Source organism: Hevea brasiliensis, chromosome 11, assembly GCF_030052815.1.
Source record: "Hevea brasiliensis isolate MT/VB/25A 57/8 chromosome 11, ASM3005281v1, whole genome shotgun sequence".
Taxonomy (NCBI): Eukaryota; Viridiplantae; Streptophyta; class Magnoliopsida; order Malpighiales; family Euphorbiaceae; genus Hevea; species Hevea brasiliensis.
Window position 1 is genome coordinate 4,666,479 of NC_079503.1, and position 18,846 is coordinate 4,685,324.

At 31.9% G+C, this 18,846-nt stretch overlaps 1 protein-coding gene across 1 annotated transcript; it reads left to right on the forward strand.

The window, feature by feature from the left end:
• Positions 1-10,083: 10,083 nt before the first annotated feature.
• LOC110635909 (uncharacterized) lies at positions 10,084-17,535 on the forward strand. The gene is made up of 16 exons (XM_058129706.1): positions 10,084-10,367; positions 10,458-10,507; positions 10,597-10,657; positions 10,766-10,861; positions 10,940-11,089; positions 11,176-11,307; positions 11,670-11,797; positions 11,951-11,993; positions 13,010-13,093; positions 13,413-13,454; positions 13,660-13,730; positions 14,544-14,597; positions 14,707-14,812; positions 14,898-14,966; positions 16,325-16,468; positions 17,104-17,535. The coding sequence occupies exons 1-16, from the start codon at positions 10,221-10,223 to the stop codon at positions 17,251-17,253; spliced, it is 1,527 nt and encodes a 508-aa protein (XP_057985689.1). The 5' UTR covers positions 10,084-10,220; the 3' UTR covers positions 17,254-17,535.
• Positions 17,536-18,846: the final 1,311 nt, after the last annotated feature.

An 18,846-nucleotide genomic window follows, 5' to 3' on the forward strand; every position in this document is an offset into this window, starting at 1 on the left:
AATTTAATTCAAATATGCTTTCTGCCACTGAATTAAATCAAGGCAGGTCTATATGCTGTTGTTACAGAGTTATTAAATAGAATGTGTCTGAGCAGAAATTTTGAAGAGGAAATTTGTAATTATAGAAAAACCCCATAAAATCATGATCCTTTGCCTCAGAAGAATCCATCAGGCTGCCAACTTGGCAATGCATTTTGCTGCCCTTTTCTGCGGCATGCGGCTTTGGCCTTAGGCACAGGCACCTAACTGTATGAAATACAACTAAAGTTAAAAGGCAATAATGGCATTGGCCTTCTTTAGCCTGTGAAATTATTTTCTAGATTTTATAGTTCATCAAGAAATGAATATCTTTAATTTACCATTATAGAGAGTTCCATTAATATAAAATTCTTATCTTTTTATGATTTTCTTGTTTTCCTAAAACGAAGATAATTTCCTATGTAACTTTACCTATAATGTTTGTTAATATTTCACATCAGCTTGTATTAGAATTATGACTCAAAACATCCGAACAAGATTTGGAGAAATTTTTTTCTAATTTGAGTAGGAGAAATATTTCTATATAAAGTAAAACTCTTATTTTAGTGTTATTCATATATTGAATGAAATTTCTAATTAGATTAGATTTGAGGGAATTAACACTATAAATTGAAGAATTGTGAAAAAAGTTATTTGGCTTTCTGTTCATGGAATGAGGCTGTTGCCCATTGTAGAGAGGGGCTTTGCTAATTGCTAAGCGGCTCCTGCCCATTGCAGTCCCATTGAGAGAAAGAGGCTTTGGGCTAAGGTGAAGAAAGGGAATAGAATTCAAGAGAGATTAATTCTTATCCATTGGTGAAAGGACTCTTGCCCATATAGTTAAAGACACCTTTTGTGGTGTAACAGTTAAAATAGTAAATATATTATATTATGTCTAAAAGAGACTAAGATGAACTAACTACTATATTTACGATAAGCAGTTTGATATAATGTGAGTTTTTTTTAAGTGTAATTGAGTTTATGGGTAATATAGTTTTAAACTTATAATGATGATTTATTATTGTTGATAGTGGAAGATAGGATGCCAGTGGATGTAACCCTATATTGAGAGGGTGAACCATGTAAATATTGGTGTTTTATGTGTTTACTTTATTTCTTTACAATTTACATACTTCCGCAGTGTACAACAGCTTGAGATACAGGTAATGTGTCTTTGTCCTTATAAGACTTTGGACACCCTTCCTTTCTTTAACTAGTATTTGGGACAGAAAACAAAAGACATAAGACTATACCAACTATACAAATTGATGTTACCAAATTATATAAATTTATGTATTTTTTATTTTATTTTATTTTTTAATTCTGTCGTGTGATATATTTCTTCAACAAAGTCAACTTGCCGATTATCTACATCATCTTTGGCTTTCCGACGTAGACATAAAATTCGTATGGAAAAATGCATTAATTTTTATGTATACATATATCCAGGCGAAGTGTTGTGAATTTCTTGATCTTTAACTATGTTGTGAAATCAAATGGACAAGGACTGAGACAACGCTCAATTAATGCTCATCTATTATTTATTTTCCAAGCTGATTTGAGTACAAGGCAAGTGATAGATCGCTTGAATGTTGGGCTTGGAGCCTTGTATTGAAAGAAGTAGACTCAGCAGGCCGAATAAAAAACATTGGGCTTGGAAGTTGAAACAGTAGGCCTAGTTTTAGAAACCCTCCCAAGTCCTTTAAGATGAGAAATGTCTCTTGCCATCTTTAATTATTTATATTTTAATTTTTTATTATTTTCAAATAAAAAATTTTAATTTTTTATATTATATATATATTTTTTATTTTGAAACATTTATGTTAATTTACAATTTTATCCAAACATTCACATTCATTTTACCTATAGTTCATTCATCAATTTAATTTTTCTTTTTTCAAAGCAAAAGCAAAAGGAAATCATGAATCTAACCAATTAAAAAAGGATTATGTAAATTAAAATTTACAGTAATTCCTTCTTAATTTTTGCTTTAATAATATTGTTAGGTGTCGATACTGGCCCTTCTTAAATAAATTTTCACACTCCTTCTATTAATTTTATTATTGAAGTTTACCATTTTATTTTTATAATATAAAAACTTTAAAATACGAGACTTCACATTTTTAATCTAAAAAACTTTTAAAAAATCATGTTTTGAGTTTTCTTTTTTATTATAATATTTGACTTAAAAAGAAAAAGAAAAAATAGTAATGGCCGGCTATGGTTTAAAGGTTCTTAGTATAGTTTTTAGGCCATTTAAAAAAATAAAATATTTTATTTTTCATTAAAAAATACCAATAATTAAATACTATGCCAAGAATTGATTTTAGTTACATACATAATTTTAATTTAATTTAGTTTTTATATAAAGCATGCCGTTTTCTTATTAAAACAATTTTTAAAAAATAAAAAAAAAATGAAAATGATGTTTGGATGCGAAGTTAGGTGTGTGCTAGAATTATGAAGGAAAAGAAGCCTTGAAGGTTAATTTTTCTCATTCTTCCTTTAATTTTGGAGTTTGTTACATTTTTGTCTCTCGTCTTTATTTTGTTATTATAAAATCTCTCAATTTAAAAAGTGTTATATAAAAATTTTTCAACTTAAAAAAAAAGTTAAATAAAAGTCTCTTATACAAAAATCTTATTATATCTCTGACTAATTTAATACGTGGTAATATCACATTGTAAAATAATAAAAAAAAAAATTAAAGAAACGAAAGTGTTAGATATATGAAATTCATATTAGTCTCTCTCCTGCAACCTATACCTCATGTTTATTAATTCTACTCAAAAGTTAAAAATATTATATTTCTTATTCAATTAGAATTGGGTCATCAAATCACTCGAAATACAGACATCAATTGAAATTCTACAATTTCATACCTAAATATATAAAATGAGATATATTTAATATAACAAATCGTTCAACCCATAAAAATTCCAATATTAAAATTAGAAAACCCATATAATATTCTTACCTCATATTTTTTACACTTAAAACAAGTCTTTAAACCTGTTTGTCAGAAAGCGCTTTTTAGAAAAAAAAAAAAAACGTCAATCTAAATATTATTGGAAAAAGTAGTTTGAAAAATTTTGTTTTGTTTATTTTGGTATTCTTATGCTAAAATATGTCAAATTTATTTTTAAATCAAATTTTAATACTCTGTAACTAATATATATATAACATTTTTCTTATATTGATGGACTTTTATATAACATTTTTTAAGTTGAGAGATTTTATAGTAACAAAATGAAGATAAAGGATGGAAGTGTAATAAACTTTAAAGTCCTGAAGAAAAAGAATAAAAAAGTCTAAAAAAAAACAATTTTAAAAGTAAAAAAAAAGGCGTTTTTGTGAACAATAAACATGGGTATTGGTTAAATACATTTAAAAATAATTAAATAATTTTAAAAAGAAAATATATTTTTTTTTCTGGAAAATTGAATTTTATAGATTAGATTGGCAAAGGGCCAAAAACATACATCTGTTGAGCCATTAAATTGCAAGAAAAAAGAAGAATCATGGAGAAATCTAGTAGCTAGAGCATGTGCTGCATGATTAGAAGATCTCTTAACAAAGGAAAAAGAAAAAAAGTTAAAAGATCTTGCAAACTCTTTGACATCATGAATCGCTGCTTGAATGCCCAATAGAACAACAGTCTCCTTCAGGGCATTAATCATTCCCAAAGGATCACCTTTAATAATAACTGAATCAAAACCTCTATTGACAACAAGTTGGATTACATCTCTACAAGCTAAGCTTTCCAAAAGCAAAAGGTCTATCATAAAATCATAAAACTTACATACCCAATCCAAAGGCTTTCCATTATAATCATGAACTACCACCGCAATAGCTCCCTTATTTTGCCTTGCATCAATTGTTGTATCAAAGTTAAGCTTGGTGACATGAGGAGAAGGGGGAAACCAGGCCTCAGAAGTGATAGTAGGGGCAAGACCTATAGGTATGGATTGTCGAAATGCAGTAAAATCTTGAAAATGGTGAATAGCTAGTGCAACAATTTCCTATGGAGTTCGCTGCTCCTGTTTGAAAACTAAGGCATTTCTTCCCTTCCTTAGGTGTTAGAGAAAAAAAAACAATCATCCGTATAAAGAAAAGCTTCTCTGGATGATTAAGCAGTGGATTCATTAAAGCAGTCTAACAATCCTGCATTGTCACACCTTACCCCTCTGTAAGGTATAACATGATCCCGTAGAATACCTAATGAACTACCGAATTTCACCTACCAATAACTCATTAAGTACCCTATAAGGGATTTTAAAACAATTTTCTTATTTTTGATAAGTGGTGAGCATTTTCCAATAGGTATTTAAAACATATGATTAAAAGTAAATCTAGTTAATATTTTTGGTCTATTTTGTTTTTACGCAAATTTTATAAAAATTTTGACAGAGTTCTCTCTGTATTTTGAGAAACCAGTTCTTCAAATACCTGAAATAAAAGCACTTCCAATAATTTTCTAAGCACTGCTTCAAATTCATACTCAATCTCAACCAATTTCTCAAATTCACAAGTTCAATAATTCTCAAAATACTGTCAATCAATATCATTCATATTTCCTTAGAAACAAAACAATTTAGATACATCATTACAAGAAATTTACATTAAGAAAATCCAAACTAAAATTTATTACAACTTTATACAAACTTTATACAAATTTGCTCAAGACCGATTTTACATGTCCATACTATTACTTGCAATATATACATCAAAAAGAATATTTCTGATCGTGGTATAAAATTATACCCGATAACTTCTAGCAGGTAGCTCCCCTGTCCTCAGCAGCTCAATCTGCTGCTCCTCTAGTCTCTATATCTGCGACAGCATAACAAGCTATCGCTGAGTAGTGAACTCAGTGGTACACAAACTAACAATTTAAAACTTAATACAATTTATGCTTGACAATTCATAACAAATAGAATTTTTAAATTTTTAAATTCTTCAAAATCCATGACCTTCAGAAATCAACATTTTCATTCATGCAAATTATTCATTCGAATAACATTTTGATCAAATAGTAACTATTTATTTACATTTCTTTTAAATTCCGAGACAATGCAAAAATTTTTAAATCATTGACAAATTATTTATTTCAATCACAATTTATCAAATCATGTATAATTTAAAGAGCGTTGCCAACAATATACACAGTCGAACCCATGACCCAAAATTCGAATAGATGCCGTGTTGTACACCACGACATTTCACATACTCCCAATAACCGAGGCTAAAAGGGAGAAACAAAGACTAGCTAGTATATACGAGTACTCATTCACATCATTCCCCAACTGGCAAGCCAGAGAGGAAGAAACTCGCCCCATCAAGTGGAGGAGTTATCTCACTAGACAAGCTAATGAGAATTCACAACATATTTTGTCATGTCAACTGTAGTTTCAAATCATATTCAAAACAATTTCTATTTATAAAGCATTTACAAATCAACATTTTTAATCATCATAAATTCATGCTCAAGGTTGGCAACACATCAAACTTAAAATTTACAATCCTCAAAACAATGCAATAATTCCTTAAATGCATAAGAAAATTTGTATTCAAATTATACAATTTTATTCAATAAGTTAAAATTCTCAACACAACAAAATCATAAATCATACAATAAATTTATTTCAAATCAATTTGGAATTGAAAAGTAACAAAAGTGTTAGTTGTGCACAAACCTCAAGCGAGTCGCCTGTTGGCCTTGACTCGACTCCTCGGGTTCTGTTCCGGTATTCTTTTCCACTGAAACACACAATTTTATAGTGTTTCAGTATCATAATTTAACATAAATCCAAAAATAAATTTAACTTCACTTATACCTAGCTCTAACGTGCTAATTTCGACGTTCTTGAAATTTTTGTGTTTCAGGTTACTATTCACTGCACTATTCAAGTCAAATAGTTGACTTTCTAAGGCTTAATAGGTATGGGAACTCCAACTTCACCCACATACCATATTTTGGTCATTAAACTTGTTGGTTTTGGTCATTTTCTCCAAGCTTAAGTCATTTTGGCAAAATTGCCAATTTTCGGTTTTGGTGCTCCGAAGTTACACTGTTCCATTGGTCAATCTACTGTTGGAATTTGGCAAAACTTCCTTCATAGAAAATGTTCCTTATTGTCTTAAGTGTATTCTCATTTTTGGATCACCCCAATCGGAGTTTTGTAGCTCAAGTTATGGCCAAAATACAATTCTTGCTCACGCAATGCTCATTCATCGTATTTTGGTTCTGCATTTTTGGTCCAACTTTGTTCAGTAATTTGATCAAGTTAAGTTCATAATTTGGTCTAACTTTCTTCATATGAAATGTTCTACTATGTCTTAGGTTTCCATCGGTTCAAGAATCACCTAAATCCGAGTTTCCTAGAGAGAGTTATAGCCCTTCAAACATTACTGCTAAATGGCAATTCTGCAGAATCACAGGTACAGTAACTCAACTTTGTTCAATGATTTGAATGGGTTAATGGCATAATTTGGGTTGGTGTTCTTCATGAAAGTTTTAGATCTATATCATATCTAATTGCTGGTAAAATTTCATGTCATTTTGACCTTCCTAACTCGAGTTATGACCAAATGAACAGTTTGGTCAGTTTGGTGCAGTGGCAGCCTGCTCTCGTTTCACTTTGGTCAATTGGTTCACCCAGTTTTGGTCAGTTTTTGGGCATGGTTCCTTCATGAAAATTGTGCCCTTTAATGTATATTTTCATCCCCAATTGGTGGCATATCAATTGGGCTTGTAAAATTCCCATTTTGGTCCTTCAAAGTAGGTTTGGTCATGCTGCCATTTGACCTACGAATTTGGTTTTCATTCCAACAATTCCCACACATCTCTTTTGGTCATTATTTATTTTTCATCTCATAATAGACCAAAGTCATCATTTAAGCATTTCTCCAAAATTTGGTTCACAAACCCTAGCCTCTTAACCCTAATCTCACTTAATTGTTTCATTTAACCAATTCAATGCCTATATACATGCTTCTTTAACTCTATCAAGCTCATATACACCTTAAAGTCCATCAAATTCATGCACACACATCAAATCCTAGCTAGCCTAAATTCAGCTTTGATCCCTCACAATTATTTTTGTTTCATTTTAAGTTACTTTCTAAGTTAATTAAACTAAGAACATATAAATTTAGTAAAAGAATTCAAATTTATATACTAACCTTTGTTTGATTTTCCAATCACTAATTTTCTTCTCTTTTTTCTTCTTTCTTGCTTCTTCAATCTCCTCTTCTAGTAGCCCAACCAAAGCTTAATCATAATTTAGTAGAATTTTTGGGGAATTTATGGGGTTGATTCAAGCTTTGAAAGCTTGAATTTCATGGTTATGGAGAAAACTAAAGAGAAAAGAGAGAGAGAGGAGAGATACACGTTTTTGAAGAAGAAGAATGATTTTTTTTTTCTTTTCTTTTATGTTTTTATCCCTTTTTGAAGACCAAAATTCCCAAATTAATAAAATAATTTAATTAATCTTTTATGACATCATTCATGATGTCATCACCTTTGACTTTTCTAACTTCTTTCTTTTTTTTTCTATTTATTTTTTTCTATTAGTTCTTTAATTTAATTCTCGATTCCGAAATTTTCTTTTCTCTGATTTTATTTGACAGTTAGGTCAGGAGTCAGCTCTCGGGGTCAATTGACCAAATTGCCCTTCGCCGGTTCAACCCGGTTTGCAAATAATCCAATATTTCTTTCGGCTCTCTGACCTAATTATTTGACTGGCTTAACAGTTCTTTTTCGTGATTTTCTCTTTTTCACTGTGTTTATAAGGGTCCTAAGGACCGCAGCGTCACTTTTTACAGTTCAAAATTTGAGTTTAAAACGACTAAACGACTTCGCAGTCGTTCCCGAGGAGGTCACTCATCGCTGTGACTCTCGGCTCGTTTAACCTCTTATGTTCTGTTTTTCTTATTTATAGTTAACTAATTAAATATTACTAATTATTTGTGTTTATGGCTTCTCTAGTTGTCTTAAGTATGGTTCTAATCTCCTTAATTGTCCGGACCGACACCGGTCACCGGAACAGTGAAATATACTAGGCTATACAAATAGGAGTGTTACATGCATATTAGTCCCATTGATTAAGCTTGATCTAAAATGAAAGAGAGATTCAATCCACACAGCTGCATCTCTAGGACTAGTAAAAAACATATGCTTTGAAGATTTAGTTTCACCACAGACATAACATTCAAGTCCTATGTGAGGGCTTCTGCTATGTATTAGCTCATTCTTAGGTAGTTTGCCTTTTAACAGGGTCCATAAAAAAGATAGAGAGTTAGAGGCTAGGCAATTTTCCAAATATTATTCCAAAAGGATTCAGTTGGTGTTGATGAACTAGGAATAGGATTGTGTTTGCAAGGATGAAGATAAAAACCTCTTAATGCTTTGAGCTATATAATAGCTCGATTTAATAGTATAAATGCCTCATCTATCAAAATTCCAAATAGGTTTATCCTCTTGCCGAAAAAGAGCTAAAGGGATGGATAGCATATTTCTAACCTCCTCCTCTTTAAAATTTTCCTGCAGGATTCTTATGTTCTAAGAAGGGGATTGCTCGTTAATTAACTGACGAACCCAAGCAATTTAGGATTGTGATCCCTTTTCACTCTAGGATGAAGAGGAAAAGAAGTAGGAATTTAGTTTTCCTCCAACATAAAATCGAATCCCCCCTTCCTACTTGCCATCTAGTGCTTTAAAGCAACACTTGTCTACCCCATAAAATGCTCTGCCATCTCCAGGATGGTTTACTACCAAGAACTGCTTGCATGAAGATGAAAAAAGAAAAAAAAATTGTTATCAAACACAACCAACATAAATATTATTTGAACGAGCTAACAAGGAGGCGATAGGTGGCCAACTGATGAATTTAAGTGACAGATGACAAAACTATGAAAGAAGCTCATAAACTAATTTGGGCTCATAAATATTTAAAATTTTAAATTATTATATATTTGGTTAAAGTATTTATAAGTAACTGCTAAACAGTTAATGTGTTTAGGAAAAAATAACTTATAAACATATTTATTATTAAAATAATTAAAAAATATATTAAATAAAATTTATGATTAAATTTTAAAAAATAAATAATGATAATATAGTAAAATACTTGATCAAATTAGTTTAAAGTACATGATTTATAATAACTAAAATGAAAAATTAAATCTCCCAACTTATTTTTTTAATATACAAAATTTATAAATTTAAAAATTATTAAAAATAAACTAGTCAACTTATATTTAAAATTTATAAATTAATTAAATTAATTTATAAATTAAAACAAATACCCTTCTAATTTAGGCTTCTGTGGGCAGGCTGCCTCTATTAGGCAAGGGAGGTCGGGAGTCACAAAAATAGAGGAGGAGATGGAAGAGGAGAATAAAAAGAAAAGAAGAAGTGGGCTTATGTCCACAAGAAGAAGAGGAATTGAGCAAGAAAGTGAAAATTAGGTTTAGGCTGACACCAGCCATTTGTATGAAGAGAAGTGAGCTGGGCTTTAAAATTAGATTAGGTTATAGAAACAAGCATTTTTGATTTCGACTTCTGGATTGGGCTATGAAAGGCTCATTAATTCTTTATTCAAATGGTTTATATATATATAGTAATTAAATCGAATCAAAAATTAAAATCTTAAAAAAAGTTATAATTAAATTAAATTAATACAATAAAAAAAATTAAATTAGATCAATTTGGTAAAAACATAATTTTTTTTTATTCGATTCTTTAAAAGATTTATGCAAGTGACGCTGGGAAAATTTGAACTTGATCATCGTTTTAGTTTTAAGGTTATTTGAATTATATAATATTAAGTTTAATCATTTTATATTATTATAAAATTATGAATAATTATTAATTAAAATATCTACATAACAAATGATTTCGAATACTATTATAAATAAAATAGTCATTACTATAAAATAAGAAATTAATTATACTTAAATTGAATATTTATTAATAATTAAAATTATATAATATATTTAAAAGATATTAAATATATATATATATATAATTAATTTCTATATATGCTAGGCTACTTTAAAAAGGCCTTTGCATTTTTATTAGGCGAACTCAAGGGAGCGAAACCAAACAGGCTCGAGTTGCATCATCAGACGACGAGAGTGTATAACTAAGCAAAGCGGGCACTCCTGTCAACGGAAATCGGTAGAGAAAAGCCGTTTCTATGGCTTCATCTTCGTCTCCGTCTTCTCTTTCTCCCCCTAAAGTCCCGACGGAGCTTTACGTCACCAACCGCGAAAAGCTCCTTAAATCCCTCCGTCAATACCTCATCGAAACCTCCCGTCCTCTCCACGGCTTCGTCTTTCTTCAGGTGCATACATACGCTTCTACATATTGATACATTTAAGATGCAATCGTCTTTTGATGATTCTTTTTGTGTTTATCTGGGTTGATCTCATAGGGAGGCGAGGAAAAATTTCGCTACTGTACTGATCACATCGAACTCTTCAGGTACTAATGTTGATGCTTTTGAATTTTTCTTTGGAGTTCAGTTTATAGCTTATGATATTTGTAAATGGACGATTCATTCTATTTTCTAGGCAGGAGAGTTATTTTGCTTATCTTTTTGGAGTGACGGAGCCTGGCTTCTGTGGAGCAATTGTTAGCTACTCTCCCTCTCTCTGTCTCCTGTTCTTTAATCTATATATGCAGTAGTTGTTTACTTATTGAATTGAATTTCTGTGGTTTCTCGGTGGTGTTCTGTTGAAGGATGTTGCAACAGGGAATTCTATTCTGTTTGTTCCTAGGCTACCTGCTGATTACGCTGTTTGGTTGGGAGAAATAAAGCCATTATCTTATTTTCAGGTTTTCTTTCTTAGATGCTATGGTTTGTCAGCATTTGAAGCATGTTTTTCAAATCATGTTTGCATCTTTCTTTTGCAGGAAAAGTACAAGGTTAGCATGGTCTATTATACAGATGAAATTGTAGGAGCCCTGCATAAAATCAGCAAGGAAGTTGACAAACCTCTACTGTTTCTCTTGCATGGACTCAATACTGACAGCAGTAACTTCTCTAATGCAGCAGGATTTGAGGTTCCTGTGTCTTTTACGATGTTCTTCCATTATCACTTGTTTGTTTCTTTTCTCAGGCATTAACATTTGTGTAAATCCTTGTCCAGGGGATAGAAAAGTTTGAATCAGATTTGACTACATTACATCCTATTTTGACTGAATGTCGTGTTTTGAAGTCCGATCTGGAGCTTGCTGTTGTTAAATTTGCTAATGACATCAGCTCTGAAGCACATGTGGAGGTAACCATTCGTGCAAAGTGCAAACATCTCACTGACTGGTGACTGCATTTATTTGACATGGCATTTTACTTGTTCTTGCACTCTTCCTGTTATGAATTTAAATTGATAGATGGCAATTTGCATATGTTTCTCTGCATACCATTCTAGGTTTTTACTTTGTGATCAGCTACTTGTGCTTGCAATTAGGGTTCTTATCTAATAACAATTGCCAGTGTACATTTTTAGTTTCATTTCACACACTCACATGTCTGGAATTTAGCTCTCTTTCTGATGATCAGTTTTCTTCTGAAACTTCTTTATAAATATTCCAAAAATAGCTGATAGTTTTCTTTTTGGATGCTGAAATTTGTAAATTTGACCAGGTTATGAGAAAAATTCAGGTGGGCATGAAAGAGTATCAGTTGGAAAGCATATTTCTTCACCACACATACATGTATGGTGGCTGTAGGCACTGCTCATACACATGTATATGTGCTACTGGTGAAAATAGGTGAGGTTCATGAATAGCTTTCAACTATTTCTGTGTAGCTTATTTACAGGTAAAAAGGACTAAATTTAATTTAGGCCATTATTTAATAGGACCTTAATGCAGATCTGAATTTTCTTTAGCTTTAGCTAACATCATTGCTTTCTCATAATTCAGCGCTGTACTCCATTATGGGCATGCAGCAGCTCCAAATGATAGGGTACGGTAAATTAAAAATATTTTGTCCTTTAATGCTTTTGATTTATAGCCGTTGTTCCTTATTTCTGACATTTAATTATTGAAAATAAAATCAAATAAGCCCCTATATTTTCAGTTAAGATCCAAATAAGCCCAAAATCAAGTTTTAGGTCAAATAAACCCTTTACTTTCAAATTAAGGCTAAATAAGTCCATACCTAACAAAATATTATTTTTCTAATAATAAATATTATTTTTGTGATTTTTTAAATAATAAAATATTAAAAATAATAATTTTAATATTAAACAATATTTGTTCACTATGTTTTCAATTTCTTTTTTTTTTAAATTTTAATGTGTAAAATTATTAAAAAAAATAATATTTTATTAAGTGTAGACTTATTTTGCCTTGACTAGAAAGTACAAGGTTTATTTGGCCCAAAATTTAATTTTGGCCTTATTTGACCCTACATTGAAAGTTCAGGGGTTTATTTGGTATTTTTCCTTTAATTATTTGTTTGTGCAATTAATTATATTTTTAACTTTGAATTTGTGACAGATGGGAATGTGTGTGAGAGGTAAACATGTTTGGTTAGATGTTCTATGCATGTAACTGGAAGTGGCTCGTGGGACTGGAAAATCTGTTCATGTTCAGTGTGTGCTTTTTGGACACCTATTTGCTTGTCATGATAGTGGTAGAGCCTTTGTTGTGGTGTGTGGTAGTGTTGGCTAATGGAAGCCAATCCATTTAGGATTGAAAAAAATCACGAAATAAATTAAATGTTTTAGGCATTTATCATTAGCCTTCATTACATCATGTATATTGGTTATCTTAACGATTGCAAACTTATTAGCTCATCTAAAAAAACTGGAATTTCACTGCTTGATTTTTACAAAAAGATTGCCTGGAGAGCAAACAAATAGTTTAATCTTCTTTAAATGTGTGAGATGCAAAAAGAATTCATGTTTTCTGATGAATATCCTAAATTTAAGAACTCTCTGTTAAGTCCACAAAATCTTCATGATGTGTTTCATGCAGACTTTGGAAGATGGAGATATGGCATTGTTTGATATGGGAGCTGAATATAATTTTTATGGGTCTGACATAACTTGTTCGTTCCCTGTAAGTGTACATTTTTCTAGTTGTAGCGGCTTCTTTTTTTTTTTTTTTTTTTTTTCTCTGCCTTTTGAATGATATATATGGTCTCTTTCTTATTACTCCAATTGTTATTTGTTATTATTATTTCCAATTGTTCTAGTTCTCCTTTTGAGAGGAAGTAAATGCAAGCAACATAAATGATATGAGCTATTTTTCTTATTTGAGGATTGAAATCACCAATATCATTGGATGAATCAAATATTAGCAAGCCAATAAGAACTATCTTTTTTCCTTTTGCCCCAGTTGTAGATTTTGTTCTGAAACTGCCCTTTTCTACATGCAGGTGAATGGTAAGTTTACAAGTGATCAGTCTCTCATATACAATGTAAGTGTGTCTAAAGTTCATGACAAAAAAAATGCTCCCTTCTCTTTTTTTTCTCACTTCACTTCCTAAAGGGAAAAAACTATGAGGCAAGAGCGCTATTAAGACCTTTCAAAAAATTTAATCTTATGTTACTTGGCGTGTTTGTTCTTAATGTCTCTTAGCAGCTACATTGTTTAGAATTCTTGTTTCTAAATGGATTTTGCAGGCTGTGCTTGATGCTCACAATGCTGTCATATCTGCAATGAGACCTGGAGTTAGCTGGTTAGACATGCACAAGTAAGGCTGACACTGAAAATATTCTGTATATGATTGCCAAATATTTTATTGTGCCATGTGAGTTTTATGTACAATAGCTTTTCTTTTGCAATAGTTGCTTTATAGAACAATTGGTCATGGGTTGCAGCTGATTGCCAATGTTGTTAGAAAAAATATGGCTGTATGGTACAGGTAAATTATTTGGTTCATTTCCCTGAGAGAGCAAAGTGGGGAGGGGGGGGGGGGGGGGTGGGGTTGGTGAGAGATGTTCATTTATCCAAATAGCATGATGTGACAACATGATATGTTCGTTTTATGATGCTTTGTATTGTGAAAAACAATTCGGATGGAAGAAGAATAATCAGGACACAAGTATAAAAAAAAAGGTATTATGAAAAATGACTTCTTATCAAAGTGCTTGAATGGTTTCTTCGATTAAAAAAATGTACAAGAAATACTTCACACTGGCAAGCAGAAGCACAATCCAGAAGCTAGGACACAAGAAAAATGTTTACTCATAGATGGTAGACACCGCAATACCGTTTTTGCTAATCCCAAATGGCAAGTTCAGAAACTTGCCTGGGATGTTTTGCAGGACTCAACATACATGCATTACTTGGATATATTTCATAATTGCATTATTTTAGTATATAAATTGTGGTTTTAATTTAAAAAAAATTACAACATCTAAAGGTCTGATTAAAGCTTTTCATGAAATAAAGATGGTGTATAGAATATTCAGTCATGCCAGTGATCCTTCATTGTGATTTTTGTGACTTTTCATTGTTAATCTACTGTGCACGTTTATTTTCATTTGCTCCTTATTATTTGCAGATTAGCAGAGAAAATAATTCTGGAGTCATTGAAGAAAGGGTGCATTGTTGTTGGGTAATTTTGCTTGCTTGATAACATATTCTCTTTCACTTGCTACTATTCTTCAATTATCAGGAGGAAAAGAAAAGTCAATGTTAATGTTGGTGCTTTTCCTTTGTTCTAGCAATGTAGATGATATGATGACTGAGCGGTTGGGTGCTGTTTTCATGCCTCATGGCCTGGGGCATTTATTGGGAATTGACACCCATGATCCTGGTGGCTACTTAAAGGTACCTATGACAAATCATTTGTAGTTGTGGTTCTCTTCAAAGCATTTGGGCTTGATGGACTTCAAAGAGGTGGCATGATTTGCAGGGACCGAAAAGGTCTAAGGAACCAGGATTGAGGTCTTTACGCACTGCCCGAGAACTTGAGGAGGGAATGGTTAGTGGTGACCCTTTTAGTGAAAGGAAAACTGTATCCTTTCTGTTTATATTTTTGACATAATATGAATTATGAACACTCATGGTTCTTTCATTTGTATTTGAAATGAGTTTACATGGTGTGTACATGAATGATTATCTTGAATAAGTTTCAGCCTTTATCCATCCTTGCTGTCTGCTGCTTGATGTCGCTAAGATCACTATAAAAAGTTGGAAATGAAATTGGGATATGGGGTCAAAATACATGCATTTTTTTTGTGTTCCATTTGTTTTTTGTTGTGTTCTCTTAACCCCTAATGCTTGGGTACCCTTATACCCTTCACAATCAAATCTGTTAATTTTATAATGCTATATGCTAGAGTGGTCTACTTCACTATTTATGCCATTAGTGTGACGCAATCTTGTTATCTGCTTTTCTGCTGCATTGTGATCCAGGTCACTTTTCATGGGCTTTTTCTATTTTTGTTTCTTGCTTTGTAGTTGCATATGGTTGGTTTCTTGTTTTTACTTTGCATTGCACAGGGAAGTTTATTCAGAGTGTGTGATACTTTATATATGTCCTGGTATGGATGTTTGATTCTATCTTGGGTCACTGTTCTATGTAAATTTGGGGTTGTTTAATGAGTCTGAGCCATCCTGGGAGCCTAAGCTGTTTAGGTTGTTGCTAATTTGCAGGCAACAGCGGTTACATGATTTAGGGGGTTTGTCTGCTTGAGAGTCCTATAATTATTGTAATTGAGAAAGGAATTACGTCAGTAAAAGTTTTATCCAATTATTTGTGTCTTTGGATGTTGGTTTCCCTCGAAAGAAACTGATATTCCTCTTCTATCATTCTAACTTGGTCAGACTTTGACCCGACGCTCTATTAACCGTTAATCTGCTTTAAGCTCCATGAATCAAGAAAGGCCTAGACAATTGACAAGAGGCACCTACATGAGTTGCATATTAAAATCTTCAATTTGGGTGTTGTTGGCATTTGCTATATCTGATTGGCTTGCACGACTGTATGGCAGATATAATTCTTAATGATGTGTGATCTATCAAATATGATTATTTTCATATTCTTCATTCACTGATAGATGACTATTTGTATCTTGCGCCATTAGTCACATTTTTATGTCTGGTATGAATCATATTTGTTTTCATGGAATCCATTAGATCTAGTGCCAGTATAAACTCATTTGACTAGTCCCATCAGGTGTGCTTCTTTTTTTATTGGGAGGAGAGAGGGTTGCCAATTGATACAGATTTGTGGTTTTTCATTGAAACTGATCACATCATGTTTAGTTCAGTTATTCCATGTTGTCAATCCCTCATAATCATTGAGATTATTCTAAACTTGAGATGTCTTCTTTGAAGGTGATAACCGTGGAGCCTGGTTGCTATTTCATAGATGCTTTATTGGATCCAGCCATGGAGAATTCGAATACTTCCAAGTTTTTCAATCGCGAAGCAATTGGCAGATTTAAAGGTTTTGGTGGAGTTCGAATTGAAAGTGATGTGGTACTTTGCTGAAGCCTGAATCCCGATAGCTTTTACTTTTGTGACTTGAATATTTGCAGTATGATACTCTGATTTAGACTTTAAAAAGGGAAATCATATAACAAAATCTGAGTCATTACAGTAACACTACTTTCTCAGCAAACTTAAGACTACAGATTTATTTTTCCTTATTTTTGAAGATTTGCTGCAAAAATTGCTTAAATAATTCCTTTTGTCCAGTTCAATTCTAACTGGATTTTTATGAATCAGCAAGATCTAAGAGTTAGTTTTATGTACCTGTTAAGGAGTACAATTTTAAAGACTAATGACACACAATGTAAGAAGTATCAAAATTCACTAGTAGTGTTGAGTGTAGTAAGCAAATTTGTACATCAGAGGCAATTTGCTCCTTCTCCCCCTTCTCCCCCACACATCAACACACACACACACACACACACAAAAGGATAGCCTTCTAAGGATCATGATTTAAATCATGTTGACATTTCCTGTCTCAAGGAATTAAATGTTGTTATGTTCTTCTCTTACACATCATTTTGTGGTAGTACATGTTGTGTATTTGCTTCTCTCATGCATCAAATCTGTTGTATTCCTGTATTTTTTTCTGATATTCTGTCTTTTCTTGTTGCTTGTGGAAGCATGTCACTGCCAATGGTAGTAATAACATGACTAATGTTCCCCGAGAGGTTTGGGAGATTGAAGCGGTGATGGCAGGAGCAGCATGGCCTCTTGATAAGGCCTCAGCGTGCAGTAGAGAGAACAAGGTTAACAATGGACCATCTTGTTAAGGATTAATGAGGGTAAGAGCAGTCCTCTCAGGTCCTGTAATGTCTTTGACATGAACTATATGTACCAGGCATGACTCAAAACATTAGCTTGAACCAAACGCTTGTAGACGTTGAAGACATATTGCTGAAGGCGTTTTGCTGCCTGGCTACCTAAAATAAATGGATTCTTGGAGGCTGCCATCTATCTTTCTTTCATCTATACAGCCACTTTTCTTCTGTGAGAATGTGTGCTGTGCTGAATTATTATATATGAAAGCAAGTTACATGGTCATTTTTCCCCTATTCTACTTCGCATACTGTGGTAATTGAGGTCTTTTTTTTTTTTTTTTTCTCACTTCGTGGTTGAATGGATTATTATAAGAGAGAAGAAAAGAATTAATATTTTCATAATAATTAAAAAAAATTATATTTGAAAAATAAATTATATTTTATCAATTTAAATCAGTCTTAATATATTTCTTGAATTTAACTAAATAGATGACTATTTATATTTAAAAATTTCTTTTATGATGATGTAAAAATGAGAAAATTTTGTAGTAATAGTGTAACAAAACTAATTTCATATTATCAATTAAAGTCATAATTCATTTCAATTAATTTTTTAATCTTTATATATATTGCAAAACTAACGATATATTTTTTTTACAATTAGTTTTAAGTAAAACTTAATTCAAGACTTCAATTTCGGAGATGACTCCAATTTCCAGTTTCTTTTTCTTTCTCTTATATATACTCTGGTTTTTTTTTTATTTTTGTAGTTAAGGAATTAGTTAGGAAGGCATAAATAAGGTAAAGCAGGGAGATTAACAAGTTATGTTGAGTCTCAGAGGTATTTTAATCCATCGTTGATTTTTATGGATTGATATGTAATTTACCTTTTTATTTGAATATTGTATTTTTTTTTTGTCAAAAAGATAAATTCATTGATATGGATAGTGGTATAGCCCTGTGTTTCTAATACAGCAGGCAAGAAAATCAAGCCAACTGGGTCTAGGTCTCTAAATAAACAACCCACCCAAAAAGCACAAATCCCAAGCCCCAAACCTAGAAATCCTAGTCCTGCCAACCTAACATTGGCATCAAGCAAAAGTGTCACCGGTGAGCCTAGCGAAGGAAAAAAGGCGCCAATTGGGAGAAAATAGTTAAGGCTTTCTCTGGTAGAAGAAAATATGCATTTCATCTCAAAGACAAAGAACCATTAAGCTTGCTGCTCAGAATCGACCAATACATAACCTACAAAACCATCAAGGTGGGATCCAGAAGGGGATGAAGGCAGCTTGCCGGCTTCTCTCCTGAGCCTTGATGGTTAGCCACGTAATGTTTGGAAATTTTCCTAAATGAAAAGGAAGCTACAAGGACGAAATTCCTTTGATCTAGTTCATTATGTACTTTATTTAATTCCTTTTCCACCATTAATCATTTTGATTCTCGAGACAAAAAATTAACATTTAAATAATTTATAGATTAAAATAACACTATAATAAATAAATATATTTCATAAAATAATTAAATTATTTAAAATATAATAAAATACTCTTTAATTTAATTGAATTATTTTTTATTTTTTATAATTATGAGAGTAAAGAAATATAA

Bases quoted from the DNA above. Each gene is read 5' to 3' on its own strand.
- LOC110635909 (XM_058129706.1), top strand. From the start codon at position 10,221: ATGGCTTCATCTTCGTCTCCGTCTTCTCTTTCTCCCCCTAAAGTCCCG. The intron at 14,598-14,706 runs GTAATTTTGCTT...CCTTTGTTCTAG, and splicing joins AAAGGGTGCATTGTTGTTGG to CAATGTAGATGATATGATGA. The intron at 14,967-16,324 runs GTTAGTGGTGAC...TCTTCTTTGAAG, and splicing joins GAGAACTTGAGGAGGGAATG to GTGATAACCGTGGAGCCTGG.